The following is a 16,273-nucleotide window of genomic DNA, read 5'->3' as shown; positions in this document are numbered from 1 at the left end:
CCCAAGTCAGCAGCCAGACTGAGTCCTCCTCAATACGGGATTCATCCGAGGAATCCTGCAGCGGTACGCCTACTACTGCCACTGCTGCTGTTGCTGCTGTTAGTCGGTAATCTTCCCAGAGGGGAAGTCGTAAGACCGCTAAGTCTTTCACAAAACAATTGACCATCCAACAGTCGTTTGCCATGACCACAAAATACGATAGTAGTCATCCTATTGCAAAGCGTATAACTGCGGCTGTAACTGCAATGTTGGTGTTAGACGTGCGCCCGGTGTCCGCCATCAGTGGAGTGGGATTTAGAGGGTTGATGGAGGTATTGTGTCCCCGGTACCAAATCCCGTCGAGATTCCACTTCACTAGGCAGGCGATACCAAAAATGTACAGAGAAGTACAATCAAGTGTCCTCAGTGCTCTAAAAAATGCGGTTGTACCCACTGTCCACTTAACCATGGACATGTGGACAAGTGGTTCTGGGCAAACGAAGGACTATATGACTGTGACAGCCCACTGGGTAGATGCATCCCCTTCCGCAGCAACAGCAACAGCTGCATCAGTAGCAGCAACTACAAAATGGCTGCTCGTGCAAAGGCAGGCAACATTGTGTATTACAGGCTTTAACAAGAGGCACAACGCTGACAACATATTAGAGAAAATGAGGGAAATTATCTCCCAGTGGCTTACCCCACTTAGACTCTCATGGGGATTTGTGGTGTCAGACAATGCCAGTAACATTGTGCGGGCATTAAATATGGGCAATTTCCAGCACGTCCCATGTTTTGCCCACACCATTAATTTGGTGGTGCAGCATTACCTCAAGAGTGACAGGGGTGTGCAGGAGATGCTTGCGGTGGCGCGCAAAATTGCTGGACACTTTCGGCATTCAGCCAGTGCCTACCGCAGACTAGAGGCACATCAAAAAAGCATGAACCTGCCCTGCCATCACCTCAAACAAGAGGTTGTGACGCGCTGGAACTCCACCCTCTATATGCTGCAGAGGATGGAGGAGCAGCAAAAGGCCATTCAGGCCTACACAGCCACCTACGACATAGGCAAAGGAGTGGGGATGCGCCTCAGTCAAGCGCAGTGGAGACTGATTTCCGTGTTGTGCAAGGTTCTGCAGCCATTTGAACTTGCCACACGAGAAGTCAGTTCCGACACTGCCAGCTTGAGTCAGGTCATTCCCCTGATCAGGCTGTTGCAGAAGCAGCTGGAGAAAGTGAGGGAGGAGCTGGTAAGCCATTGCGATTACACCAAGCATGTAGCTCTTGTGGATGTAGCCCTTCGTACGCTTTGCCAGGATCCGAGTGTGGTCACTCTTTTAAAGTCAGAGGAATACATTCTGGCCACCGTGCTCGATCCTTGGTTTAAAGCGTATGTTGTGTCTCTGTTTCCGGCGGACACAAGTCTACAGCGGTGCAAAGACCTGCTGGTCAGGAGATTGTCCTCTGAAGAGGACCGTGACATGCCAACAGCTCCACCCTCATTTTCTTCCACATCTATGACTGCGAGGAAAAAGCTCAGTTTTCCCAAAAGAGGCACTGGCGGGGATGCTGATAACATCTGGTCCGGACTGAAGGACCTGCCAACCATTGCAGACATGTCTACTCTCGCTGCATTGGATGCTGTCACAATAGAAAAAATTGTGGATGATTACTTTGCTGACACCATCCAAGTAGACATGTCAGACAGTCCATATTGTTACTGGCAGGAAAAAAAGGCAGTTTGGAAGCCCCTGTACAAACTGGCTCTATTTTACCTGAGTTGTCCCCCCTCCAGTGTGTACTCGGAAAGAGTTTTTAGTGCAGCGGGGAACCTGGTCAGTGAGCGGCGAAGGAGGTTGCTTCCTCATAACGTTGAAAAAATGATGTTTATAAAAATGAATAATCAATTCCTCAATGAAGTACAGCACTGCCCTCCAGATAGTACAGAGGGACCTGTGGTTGTGGAGTCCAGCGGGGACGAATTGATAATGTGTGATGAGGAGGAAGTACACACTGTAGGGGGAGAGGAATCAGAGGTTGAGGATGAGGACAACATCTTGCCTCAGTAGAGCCTGTTTAGTCTGTACAGGGAGAGATGAATAGCTTTTTTGGTGTGGGGGCCCAAACAAACCAATCATTTCAGCCAAAGTTGTTTGGTAGGCCCTGTCGCTGAAATGATTGGTTTGTTAAAGTGTGCATGTCCTATTTCAACAACATAAGGGTGGGTGTGAGGGCCCAAGGACAATTCCATCTTGGAACTTTTTTTTTGCATTATATGACCAATCAACAGTCGTTTGCCATGTTCAAAAAGTAAAACCAAATTTAAACAAATTCAAGAAATTAAACCAAAAGTAAAATGCCCTGTCATAATTTAAAACAAGAGGTATTGACGTGCTCTAAAACTACTGTATTGTTGTTTATATTTTATAAACACTACACTTGAAAGCTTGAGTCTTTCAATAAAAAAGTAACTGTCCATTGCACGAATATTTGCAACAGGGACAATTTTAGGGTTAAGAAAGCCAACTAATAACACTTCGACGCTGTCTGTCTTTATAAACACTACACTTGGAAGTTGGAGGAGGTATTGTGGCCCCGGCACCAAATTTACTACCGGGGCCACTCCACTGTGCAGTCCATATTTAGGTGTATCAGATATTAAACAACGGTGACAGTTGATGCCCAATTTTTTAATTATATTGTGGCCTCGGTACCAAATTGTGTACCGGGGCCACCACACTACGCAGTCAAGATAGATAGATGCGTATCATAGATAAAGTACATTCAGTGGTGTGGGGCAAATTGAAAAATATTCAAAATGCACTGACATTATCAAAAACAAGAGGTTGTCACACGCTAAAACTCCAACATGTATATGATGGAGAGGATGGAGGAGCAGCCGTATGTGCAGTGTAATGCAGACCTGTTGAAGGTTTTTTATATATTTTATTGTGGTGCCCAGTGCCCACTCCTCTACGCAGTCCAGATACATTTATTGGTGCGAATCATAAAAGTTCAGGGTTTTTAATATATATTGTGGTGACCCACTCCTCTACGCAGTCCAGGTACATTTATTGGTGCGAATCATACAAGTTGATGGTTTTCTTATTATATATATATTGTGGTGACCCACTCCTCTACGCAGTCCAGGTACATTTATTGGTGCGAATCATACAAGTTCAGGGTTTTTAATATATATTGTGGTGACCCACTCCTCTACGCAGTCCAGGTACATTTATTGGTGCGAATCATACAAGTTGATGGTTTTCTTATTATATATATTGTGGTGACCCACTCCTCTACGCAGTCCAGATACATTTATTGGTGCGAATCATAAAAGTTCAGGGTTTTTAATATATATTGTGGTGACCCACTCCTCTACGCAGTCCAGGTACATTTATTGGTGCGAATCATACAAGTTCAGGGTTTTTAATATATATTGTGGTGACCCACTCCTCTACGCAGTCCAGGTACATTTATTGGTGCGAATCATACAAGTTCAGGGTTTTTAATATATATTGTGGTGACCCACTCCTCTACGCAGTCCAGATACATTTATTGGTGCGAATCATACAAGTTGATGGTTTTCTTATTATATATATTGTGGTGACCCACTCCTCTACGCAGTCCAGAAAGATACCTCGTTGCAACGTTTTGGACTAATAACTATATTGTGAGGTGTTCAGAATACACTGTAAATTAGTGGAAATGCTTGTTATTGAATGTTATTGAGGTTACTAATAGCATAGGAGTGAAAATAAGCCCAAAAACTTGATTTTTAAACTTTTTATGTTTTTTCCAAAAAAAATCCGAATCCAAAACCTTAAATCCGAACCGAGACCTTTCGTCAAGTGTTTTGCGAGACAAATCCGAACCCCAAAAATAATGAAAATCCGGATCCAAAACACGAGACCTCAAAAGTCGCCGGTGCACATCCCTAATATATAAATATATATATATATATATGATTATTTATTTTATCAGTTATTGTTCAATAATATAAATATGTATATACATAAAATAAATAATCATATGTATATACTTATTTAAGAAGACCCTTCATAGTGAATGGCATATTTATTTATATATGATTCTCCTTTTGTTTTATGGGGACTCACCTTCTCTCCTTCATGTGAAGGGGGAGATGGTCCAGCAGCTGCGGTGCTGCTGACAGAGAGTGGATGCATGCATCAGTGGGGATCCCGCCGGCTGCCGCATCTGACAGCTGTCAGACAGCAACTGACAGCTGTCAGACAGCAACTGACAGCTGTCAGACAGCAACTGACAGCTGTCAGACAGCAACTGACAGCTGTCAGACAGCAACTGACAGCTGTCAGACAACAACTGACAGCTGTCAGACAACAACTGACAGCTGTCAGATGCGACGGCCGGCGGGATCCCCACTGATGCATGCATCCACTCTCTGTCAGCAGCACCGCGGCTGCTATCAGCAGGTGAGGGTATGCAGGCGGCGGGGGGCCCTTGGAGAGAGGGGGGCCCGGGGCACGTGCCCCCTGTGCCCCCCCCCCTTAATCCGGCCATGGTTCCACCTACAGCACCATGGGATCTTAACCTGGTGCTGGACAGGCTTAAAGGGCCTCCCTTTGAACCTTTACCTGAGGCAGATTTTAGGTGTTTGACCTGGAAGGTTGTTTTTCTTTTAGCAATTGCATCGGCACGTAGGGTATCGGAATTGGGAGCTCTGTCTTGCCGGGAGCCATATCTGTTTTTTCATGAGGACAGAGCGGTTCTGAGAGCACTCCCCTCCTTTGTTCCAAAAGTGGTGTCCTTTTTCCATTTGAACCAGGAAATTGTAGTTCCGGTTTTTTCATCTTTTCACTCTGATCGGCAGTCTATGAAAAAGTTAGATGTGGTCAGGGCTCTCTGTATTTATGTCAAAGGAACATCTCAGATTAGACGAACTGATTCTCTGTTTGTCCTATATGATTCTAACAAAAGAGGCTGGCCAGCCTCTAAACAGTCCATTGCTCCGTGTTCAGTCCTGTGTGTTTGTGTTAGGAACCCCTCCAGCCAGTACATCAACACCCGGAGTCTGCTCTGAAGTCTGGTGTTTGCTAGTGGTGGGGACAGACTTGTCCGCAGACAGCAGAGGGTTGTGACTTGTGCACTGACTGGGGAGAACCCAGCGATCGAGTATAGGAGTAACCAGCAGAGTAAAGTCCATGCAAGGGTCGAGGGCCGGCAGCAAACAGAGTATCCAGTAGGCTAGCCGAGGTCAGAGGTCACAGGTGAAATGGCAGCGTCAAAGTCCAGGCAATAAATCTAGGGGCACAGGCAGACAAGCGTAGTCAAAAATACAAGCAAGGGTCGGCAACGGTAAACAGGATTCAGGATAAGCAGGTACAGAGAGGGAGCAGGCAATAGCACTGTAGCAGGAACTATTACCAGCAGGGAGGGCTTGTCCCTTCCTGCCTTATAAGCAAGTACTGGCCAATCAGAGGTGTCCTGCTTAGCAGGAGGATTAGCCCAGCTGGGCTTTAATTATTCACTTTATGCGCACGCGCCCGGCTGCCTAGATGCCGGGACGCGGCGCTAGCAGTTGATAGTGTCCCGACCGTTGCCTAGGCAACAGCCGGGACCCGGAGAAAATGACGTCCCGGTTGTCATGACGACGTCCCGGTTGTGAGTCGCTGCGGCTCGTAACAGTTTGGTTACTTTTCCTGTGTTGCCTTTTACTTTTGTGGCTTTGCAAGTTATAAACACCCCATTAAATACCTAACTCCGCCAATGAGCAGCTGAATTAATTAGTACCTGTGTAGCAGACACAGAAATAAACAGCAGGACACAGCAGCCTACTAGTATAAAATCGATTAATAAAGTATCAAATAACATGTTAATTATCAAATGAAAGTCATATATATTCATTAAAGAACATCAATAAAGCAATCGTGTGTATGTTACAATACCGGAAGCAGTCAGCAGCCATTCATTCAGCATGTGCCAATGGCACAAAAGAGCTGATTATAATAATAAGTCCATAGCATACATGTCAATACTACTGTTATTTTAAAAGAATCCTTTGTAAGTCCAGTCATCGGTATGGAAGCAGATAAACATTCACTTGAGATAAGGATGACTGAAGGCAATTCAAGTTGCTAGTTATTTGTTGCTAAGCACCAGCAATCATGTAACCACATCAATGTAAACAGAGGCAAAGATAGAAAGTGTATTCAAGTATTTGTAATGAAAGATATGAATAACAAACAGTGGGAATCCTAAAACAAAACCACATAAAACACCTACACATAAACATAACATACATAACACAATCAAATACCTATAATTAAGAAAAAACAAAACTAACTAAAGAACACATATTTGGAAAAACCTGGTCAATCTTCATACAAAGGTGATATTACACTTACAAGATAAACAAACTAAAAAATATTAAATAAAGACACAAAAATATGTCACTAATAATAACCTAAGGAAAATTAAAACAAAACAAACATACATATAAAACTATAACTAAAGAAAGCAACCTAAGTTAAAGTCCGCATTAAGACCAGATGGAGTAAGTGTATTAAGCCTGTGTATCCACTTGACTTCAAGGTGTGAAAGTAAAATGGGGTGTGTAAAGGATTTACCACACACTAAATGCTGGCAATTAATACATCCAGAGCAAAGGTAAATTCCAGTGTTATTCCTAAACCAATTTAAACTGTTGGCCTTTAGATAAGAAACTATATTTGTCTTGACCAACAGATCCCTCTAATTCTGGCCTTTTCTGTAAACAAATCTTGGTGTGGAGGTAAACTTAGTAGATAATACAGGATCAGTGGTGATCAAGTGGCAATATTTAAGTACCATTTCACGTATATGTCTTAATGCAATAGTGTAGGTGGAACAGAAATTAATGACTATTTTGTCATTTTGCTCAAAATATATAGATATATATCGATAGATAGATAGATATAGATATAAATCTATATATATTTGATCTTCAACACCTTCTGACTGTACTTTCTATTTTTTTAAAATGTACATTGTATTGTGAAATGAAAGTCAAACCAAAATCTTGTTTGGGTTATACCTTCGTTTTAGTAGTAAGTAGGGATTCTCCTTCCACAGTTTTCATGGTCTCCAAATCTTTAAGCCGTACCTTCTGAATACCCTTTTCTTATAAACTGTGTTCTCAGCTTGTAACTGAAAGATCTGATTCTCAGTGTTGTTTCTTTTCAATCTTTTATGCTGCCCTACTGGTATGTTGTGTAACCATATTTTTATGATTGTGACTTGTAGTTTTAATACAGGAGTTACTCTCCGTGGATTTTTTAGCGGTTTTGGTTTGTATGGTATTGCTTTTTATATAAATGGTGATGTCTAAGAAGTTAACGCTTTCCTTACTCATATCACATGTTAACTTTATATTAGAAGGATTACTATTTAGATGTTGACAGAAGGAATTGAGGGAACTCTAATAATCCCCCCCCTACCATACAAAAATATTATCAATATACCTATGAAAGGACACCAGATTTGTCCCCTGTACTTTATGGTTCCAGATATAACGATCTTCCTGAGAACTCATAAATACATTTGCGTAACAGGGAGCAAATATGGTGCCCATTGTCGTTCCCAAGTGAACATACATTGTTGAATGTTAACCTGAACTTCCACTGCAGCTCTGTTTAAAATTAAAAATAAAAAATAGTGCCGATTGGATCTGATATAGGTAAAAAAAACGAGAATAAGGTTATTTGAGTTATGATATCACAACAGTTGTTGTGGCCACCAAGCCATACAGTGCTGTGTAGTTAAACACCCATACATATAAATCCTGTAGTTATTTCAGTTTTATTTCTTAGCTCTCTAATGCAGCCTGGTGTATGTTTTTTGTCAGATTTTATATTTACTTCTTTAGTTACCATGGGCCTCCTCCTAGATTATTATCCTGTCTTAAGACTTTTTTTTGTCCAAAGTACAAGTTACCTAAATTATAGATACTATTGTTTACATAAAGAGTGCCCCTTTTGCATCCACTCCCCATTAAACTGTTTAGCAGTGCTCCTTACAGTGACTGCAAGGGGAAACTCTTTGTGATTATCTCTGTCTGCATGACAAAATCATGTTGTTTTTCTCTTCTGTATTTTGGAAGTTTCAGGAGCGTTTGTTTATTTTAAGGCATAAATTACAATAGATAAGTCTAGCTTGATTACTTAGATATGTATACATTTGTTAATAACATGTTCTGTATGTTTTTTATTTCAGAACAACCAATCAAAAGCATTGTATGATAAGTCTCTGCGCACTAAAAAAGCGAAGGAACCTAAACCGAAGGTGAAAAAACTCAAGTATCACCAGTATATCCCCCCTGATCAAAAGCAGAAAGGTACTCCAACAATGGACTCCTCTTATGCAAAAATTCTACAACAGCAGCAGCTTTTTCTTCAGCTCCAAATCATAAATCAGCATCATCACTACAACTACCAAACAATCCTCCCAGCCCCTCCAAAGTAAGTTGACTTGTAAGAGCAAGCTTATATTCTGTCTGGGTTCCACATTTCAAGTGCTTGATATGGGTGAAAGCTGTTTTTTTTTTTGTTCTCTTTCTTACTCCTATAAATGTGATGGATTGTTTAAATGAAAGTATCTTGATATTATGCATATCACTTAACAGGAGGGGTGGGTGACCTTCAGTGGTGCCTCTTAATAATCTGCAGGGGTCACTCCATGCCAAATCATCACAAAAAAGTAACTTTTCAACCCAACCAACTCAGATTTTTGTGAAATTTTGTAGGATGGTAGACGAGATAAAGTAACTTTCATATGTAAAATTTTAGCCCTTATTGTTACACGGTGTTCATGCAACAGGGCTGCAAACATGACAAAAAAAATGAAAATTTTATGTTTACCAGGTCTACTAAAACTAATCATAACTTTGCTTCTAATTCTGGTAGAGCTTTCATGCTGGTGTTGTTTTGAAGCTAAAGGACCTTTAGTTTTCATAAAAAATAGTTTTATATTTAAATATTGACTTCTACATTTCATGGTCATATGATTTGACCTTGAATATCTAAAAAAAAAGTATGTTTATTTTTTTGTACATACAGTATGCTATGCAGTTAATTGCAATATCTCTTTTGTATAAGTTTCATTTTGGGAATCCTTTGGGAACATGAGTGAAAACAAATATTAAGTACGGCAGTTGAACCCTTTTTGCACTAACCATGCAACTGACAAGTTCAGATTTGTCTTGTCTCTATGTGTTCTTCCCAGTCTGGCTGCACTGCATTGACAACTAGTGATACAAGGGACTAGGACAGTTTATCTTATACAGTTTATCAGTGAATAGTTGTAGTTTGATCAAAAGCGTGACAAATGGATAAGAAGTACATTAAGACTCAGTGCTGCAACATATTTGATATTAAAGGACACAGCAGCAGTTGAAAACAAATAAGCAAGGTTCTAACATGGATGATTGAAATATTGTCACATATCAATAGTGTTGAAATGATTTGTGATAACTGTAGGAAACAAATTATTATTATTATTATTTATTTGTTAGGCGTCACAAGGTTTCCGCAGCGCCGTACACGGTACAAACAGTATACCATACAGGGTGAAACAGTACAGAACAATAAACACAAAGTACCAATACTTCAGAAACTCCAGGCAGACATATGGAGTAAAGATGGAGCAGAAGAACAGGTGTGGATACAGGAGGGGAGAGAGGCCCTGCTCATACGAGCTTACATCCTAAGGGAGGCAGAACAAAAACAGGCACAAAAGGGAGCCAGTGAAGCAAGGGGGAGAGAAAAGAGGGACAACAGGAGAGAGGGGAGAACGAGCAGAGTAGATGAGTTAAGTGGATGGTTGGTAGGCTTTGAGGAACAGGTGAGTTTTAAGTGCCCGTTTGAAGGAGCACAGATTGGGAGAGAGACGGATGGAGCGAGGGAGGTCATTCCAGTGCAGGGGGGCAGCTCGGGAGAAGTCTTGGATTCTGGAGTGGGAAGAGGTAATCAGAGTGGAGGAGAGGCGACGGTCATTGGACGAGCGCAGGGAGCGGGCAGGAGTGTGAATGGTGAGGAGGTTAGAGATATAGGGGGCAGTAAACTGGGAGAGAGCTTTGTAAGTGGTGGTAAGGAGTTTGAAAAGGATCCTGTAGGGGAAGGGGAGCCAGTGTAAGGCATGGCAGAGAGGGGAGGCAGAGGAGGAGTGGCATGAGAGAAAGATGAGTCTAGCAGCCGCATTGAGTACAGAGCGGAGGGGGGCGAGATGGGAGAGGGGGAGGCCAGTGAGGAGAAGGTTGCAGTAGTTGAGGCGGGAGATGATGAGTGCGTGGATGATAGTTTTGGTGGTATCTTGTAAGAGGAAGGGCCGGATGCGGGCGATGTTGCGCTGTTGGAAGCGACAGGCTTGGGCAAGGGATTGGACGTGGGGGGCAAAAGCGAGAGAGGAGTCAAGGGTGACACCCAGGCATCGGAGTTGGGTGACAGAGAGGAGATGGTTGTGTTATTAACAATGATAGAGGTTGTGGTGGGGGGTGAGTCTGGGGGGAGGAAAGACAACGAGTTCAGTTTTAGAGATATTAATTTTGAGAAAGCACGAGGACATCCAGGAGGAGATGGCAGAGAGGCAATCAGATACACGAGAGAGGAGGGTGAAAGAGAGATGTAGAGTTGAATGTCGTCAGCATAAAGGTGATAATAAAGACCGAAGGAGGAGATGAGAGCACCAAGGGAGGAAGTGTAGAGCGGAAAGAGTAGGGGGGCCGAGGACAGAGCGCTGGGGGACTCCTACCGGGAGAGGCGAGAAGGTGGAGGAAGAACCAGACGTGGAGACAGAGAAGGTGCGGTTGGTGAGGTAAGAGCGAAACCAGGTGTGGACAGAACCAGAGAGGCAGAGAAAGAGAAGAGTTTGCAGAAGGAACCCCCCGGTCCACGGTGTCAAAGGCCACAGAGAGGTCAAGGAGGATGAGTATGGAGAAGTGACCCCTGGATTTGGCTGATAGGAGGTCATTGGTAACTTTGGCCAGGGCAGTTTCAGTGAAGTGGAGGGGGCGGTAACCAGATTGGAGAGGGTCGAGGAGGGAATTGTTTGAGAGGTGTCTGGTGAGGCAACAGCAGACTATCCGCTCAAGTAATTTGGAGGCGTATGGGAGAAGTGAGATGGGGGTCAAGATTTGGGTTTTTGAGGATAGGAGAGATAAGAGCGTGTTTAAATGAGGAGGGTACTACACCAGAGGAGAGTGATAGGTTGAAAAGGTATGCAAGGTGGGAGCAGGCAGTGGGAGAGAGAGAGCGAAGGAGGTTAGAGGGGATGGGATCAAGAGGACAGGTAGAGGGTGGAGAGGAAAGAATAAGGGAGCGAACTTCTTCGCCTGATGTAGGGCAGAAGGAGCACCAGAGTTGTTTGTTGGAGGGGGGTGGAGTGATAAGGTTAGCGGGAGAGGGGTTGGAGGAGGAGATGTTAAGTCTGATGGCCTCAATTTTGGAAGAGAAAAAAGTGGCAAAGTCAGCAGCGGAGAGGGAAAGTGGGACAGGAGGGGGGGGGGAGAAAGGAGGGAGTTGAAGGTGGAATTAAAAGGAATTCTTTAACTGCTGAGAGGCTTGAGCACATCTGAGGAAAGTGATACAGAAGTGACAACTTGCATGACTGAATCAGCTTTGCAGTCATCAAATGAAAGTTTAAGCAATGTGGGACCATTACCTATCAAGAAGTAAAGAGTGAAAGAAGAAAATATTAGAAAAGGAAAGCTGTAAAAATTCCAAAAGTTGTAAAAAATTATATAATCCATATTCCAGCTGAGGAACCTGTGCCTAAAAATAGTCAAAATTGTGATGGTGTCATACTGCAACAACATATAGAAAAATTTGAAGAAACCACAAAAAGTTGTGAGTTATTTTGACACTTCTATTTTTCTAATACTTCAGTCTTTTGAAAGAACAACGGTTTTCTCAAGCAAGTAACTATAGATTAAGAAAAGCAAAGCAATTCGTATGAGAGTCTGGCATTTTGTCATTACCAAATCCTAAACCAGTAAAAAGCTTGGTCCCAGATATTGTTGAGACTGTGAAGAACTTCTACTGCAGCGATAATGTCAGCAGGATTATGCCTGGTAAGAAAGACATTGTGGTAGTAAGAAGTGATGGTACCAAAGAACACAAATAAAAGGGGCTAGTTTTGAATAACCTTTCAGAAGTGTATGAACACTTCAAACAATCACATCTCAATATAAAAGTTGGGTTTTCAAAATTTGCACCTCTGCGTCCCAAACACTGTGTTCTTGTGGGAGTAAATGTTACACTACCGACATGAGGAAGCATGACGAGTACCTGCAACTCAAACATTTTATGCTTTTATGTCAGGAACACGGAATAGCTTAATAATGAAGAGGTTTTCTATAGACTCATCTAGTGAAGGAAACAAATACTCCATATAAAACATTGCCTTTGGAAGAAATAAATGTTTTGTAACTTGCTTCTATAATGATGTTTGGTGGTTAGGTTGTGTCATGAATATGAATGCAACATTACAGGAGGTTTCAGTCTGTTTTCTACATCCCAATGCTCCATCACCATCATATGTGTACCCTCATCAACCAAATCATCTTGAACATTAAAAGAGAACAAGTTCTCACTAAGGTTGGCCCTTGGACTGCAACCGGACAAACCTACACACTAACTGCTGTGGTCACCCAAAACACCAAACACAGAAAAAGCATTGCTGAGGAGGAGGATGCACTGACTTGTACACAGGATTATACATTATTCTATTGTACAGAAATCTTATAATCACGTGTTAAGGTATTTTCTTGATGGTGATATGTATAATTTTCAGATTTTTCTTATTTACTCCTGTTCCCAAAGGTTTCCCAAAATGAAACTTATACTAAAGAGATTGTATTTAACTGCATAACATACTTAATGTTCAAAAAAATTAAACATACACTTTTTTAGATATTCAAGCTCAAAGGTCAGATCATGTGACCTTGAAATGTAGAAGTCAATATATTAATATAAAACTATTTTTTATGAAAACTAAGATCCTTTAGCTTCAAATCAACCAACATGAAAGTTCTTCCAAAGTTAGAAGCAAAGTTATGATTTCTTTTAGTTGACATGGCAAGCATAAATTTAAAATGTTTTGTCATATTTGCAACTGAACATTGTATATCACTGAGGGCTAAAATTTTACATATGAAAGTAACTTTGTCATCTACCATCTTACCAAATTTCACGAAAATCTGAGATGGTTGGGTTGGAGGCTGTGATGATTTGACATGGAATGACTCGCAGTTCAATGTCCAGCTCCTACTGTACAGTGGGTATAAAATATAAATCCTAGATAAGTAACAAAGAAGGAAAAACTAACTCTCAACCTGGTGTTGGGAGATATCTACGGACTTCAGCTGTTGTGGAACAGAGCGTATCATGAATTGCATATTACTGAAGAACAGTAGCTGAATAGTACACTATCATAAGTAATAGGTGGACAGAGTAGAATTGAAGGATACTGGGTTTATCTAATTTGATTCTTATTCTTTGCTTTTTTTTAGGCCACATCAGGATCAGCAGACCACTGCTATCACGAATACCACCTCAGTGCGCAATTTGCCTACAATCAGCCTCTCCAGCCATACACTCCCTAATGTGTTTAGGCCGAACAGCAACATATCAAGTGTTGTATCAAAAATGGGGCCACTTCCACACAACTTGGATGACATGAAGGTACAGTAATAGTTGCATATTTTACATGATTAAAATAGAAAAGAAACATTTATTAAACCAGCAAGCATATCGCCAAATAATTAATATCCACACAACAAGAGAACTCTTCCTCTCAGGGATATGGTCTGGCCTTTGCAGTTATCTCAGCTGATATGTAGTTGGAGTGAGAGCTGCTGTATAGTGATCATAAACATCCAGTCAGAAAATCCAATAAAGCAGCTGCAAGTAGGAGCAAGTGTTTAACTGTAAAGAGGCAATTTCAAGCAACTGTCCCAAGCAGCAAGCTTTGGGGGAGGCAATAAAATTAAGGGAATTTGTTTTTTTATTATTTTTTTTTAAATCTAGTGAATTTTTTCCATTGCCCAAATGTAGACCGTTTATAATAAAGCATGGTGCTTGTAGAAATTAGGCTAGTACACAATAAGAGCTTCAATGCAACAACTTCTTGTTCTTGCCAGAAGGTCTTGACAAAGGTAATGCTTATGAGGATTCTAGCCATCATCCCCAAATATTTTGATTCTTGAAGGGGCATTTCCTACTAGTATAGAAAAAGCGCTCATTCACCAATTTCGAACACGACAGCTAGTAGAAGCCATACACTGTCTAGCTATGCAGACCATAGCTAACATAATTTCATTTTTTAAGTAATGCTGTGTCAGTCTATTCACCATATCCTGCAACTGTAAACAGATACCAGGTAATAGCAGCATCTTTACTCTAGTTTTATTAATGCACCAAATAATTCCATCTCAGAAGCGCTTAATGCTAGGACAATGTTATAGGAGATGCCAGAAATTGCAACAAGGGTCACCACTTTTTGGACACTAAGAGTAGTAGTCTGATCAGATCTAATTTTAGCTAATCTAAAATGAGTAAGATATGCTTTGTGAAGAATATATATCTGAATCTGCTAAAAATGTTAGATGCAGTCGCTTTACAAGAGCTACTTAAAATTTTCCCCCAGTCCCCGTCCTGGATAAGGCCAAGATACGCATCCTAATTTACTCATAATTGTACAAGGTGTTTGGTGACCTATTCGCCTTGTAAATAATAGTAGGTAAAGGTTGTAAGTTTCGAGTAGCCTAAAGGCTGGATTAGAGTTTTCATAGGTGCAACTTTAAGTGAAGGGACTCAAATTGGACCAGCAAGGTGTGACGAAGTTGTAAATAGCCGTGAAAAATATTGTTGGGATTGTCAATCTCCTCTCGAAGTTGCGCAAAGGATTTAAGGGCCCCAGCAGCTTACAGTTGCCTTTAAAGCAGTTACCCAATGTTACAACCACTGAGACTAACCAGGTGATGTTCAGTAAATTTAATGTGACCCCAAAGAGGAATATAGCATTCTAAACTTTTAAAGCTTGTATGAACAGGGGAGTCGAACATCCAGGACGAACACCAGACAATAAAATTTAAAGAGGAGTGTGGCGGCTGTCTACTTCCTGTCTCAGTAATTTCCAATGGAGATCAAGACAATCTGTGTTCGACACACAGAATTTTATATGCGCCATTTGGAAGGTGTAATAATATTGCCTAAGATTTAATAATAAAGCCACCTGATTACCTAGATTTACATAATGCACTCAATTTTATTATTGCCCTGTTCCCCACACTAAAGATGTAATGAGCTGATCAATTTTGCTCAACAGTGAAGAGGGCAAAAAAACAGGATCCTGCTTTGGAACATATAGAAATTTAGGCTGTTTAATCATTTTGACATAGCATACTTCTAGCAAAGCTTGCAAGTACAGAATGTTGTGCAGGATACAAGCAATCTTCTCTTTTGGTCTCAATAAATACATTTGTGAATAAGTCACATGAAATAAAGGGACACCGTCATCACCTATACTAGGAGAGTGGGAATTCTGTTTTAGTGTGAATTACACACCAAAATGTGCAGTCATTTTCTATTTTAAATGGACACCATGTTTCAATTTCAAAGATAGACAGATTGATATCCCGTCTTCAGCTGGAAATTGTGCCAACCATAAGTCCTTGTTTCTGATGGTTCTCATATAATATGAGTAAGCAATACAGTGCCTTTATTAGCATAGACATACACAAAATGTGCTTTTGCATTTTCAAAGCATTCAATGTGTTAATATTACTAAGCATGGAAACCGCTATATACTACACTGCAGAATGGTAGGTAGCACCAGTACTTATGTGTCTCATATGGACATACTTTGTTTATCTTCCCTGACACTGAAATAGGTCGCTTCCACCGTTTATGAACTTTAGATTTAGAAGAGTCAATTTTGATGTTGAATATTCAAGGTTGGCTGATGTAGCTGTTTCTAAAAGTCAATGGCAGGACACAGCGCGTCTTTAATGTGGAATAGACGAGCTGTGACACCAGGGCAATGACATCATTGTCCTCTGTAAAGAAACGGGCATGGTTTATGGAACCAGTGTTACAACACCTTAATCTAATCCATACCCAGACTGCACTTTTTAGCCATGTTGTTATCAGGAAGTATCCGTGATGAAAATTACTTCAGGGGTTAAATTCCACCTCCACAGGGAACACTCAGGAGTTGAGTGAATTTTTCCCTCTAATACCGTGTCTGAGTGATTTAGGAACCACGTATCTTCACATTTGGT

General features: G+C 41.2%; 1 protein-coding gene across 5 annotated transcripts in view; it reads left to right on the top strand.

Moving 5' to 3' along the window:
• Positions 1 to 16,273, top strand: part of MRTFA (myocardin related transcription factor A) — a 202,012-nt gene that overhangs the window by 160,059 nt on the left and 25,680 nt on the right. For all 5 annotated transcript variants that reach the window (XM_075182796.1, XM_075182797.1, XM_075182794.1 and 2 more), the window contains 2 exons: positions 8,212 to 8,456; positions 13,502 to 13,673. In XM_075182796.1, coding sequence (XP_075038897.1) covers positions 8,212 to 8,456; positions 13,502 to 13,673 — 417 coding nt within the window. The remainder of the gene's footprint in view (positions 1 to 8,211; positions 8,457 to 13,501; positions 13,674 to 16,273) is intronic.

The sequence above is a fragment of the Mixophyes fleayi genome, chromosome 8 (assembly GCF_038048845.1).
Source record: "Mixophyes fleayi isolate aMixFle1 chromosome 8, aMixFle1.hap1, whole genome shotgun sequence".
Classification (NCBI taxonomy): Eukaryota; Metazoa; Chordata; class Amphibia; order Anura; family Limnodynastidae; genus Mixophyes; species Mixophyes fleayi.
Note: the sequence above shows the minus strand (reverse complement) of the source record. Positions and strands in the feature narration are given on the sequence as shown.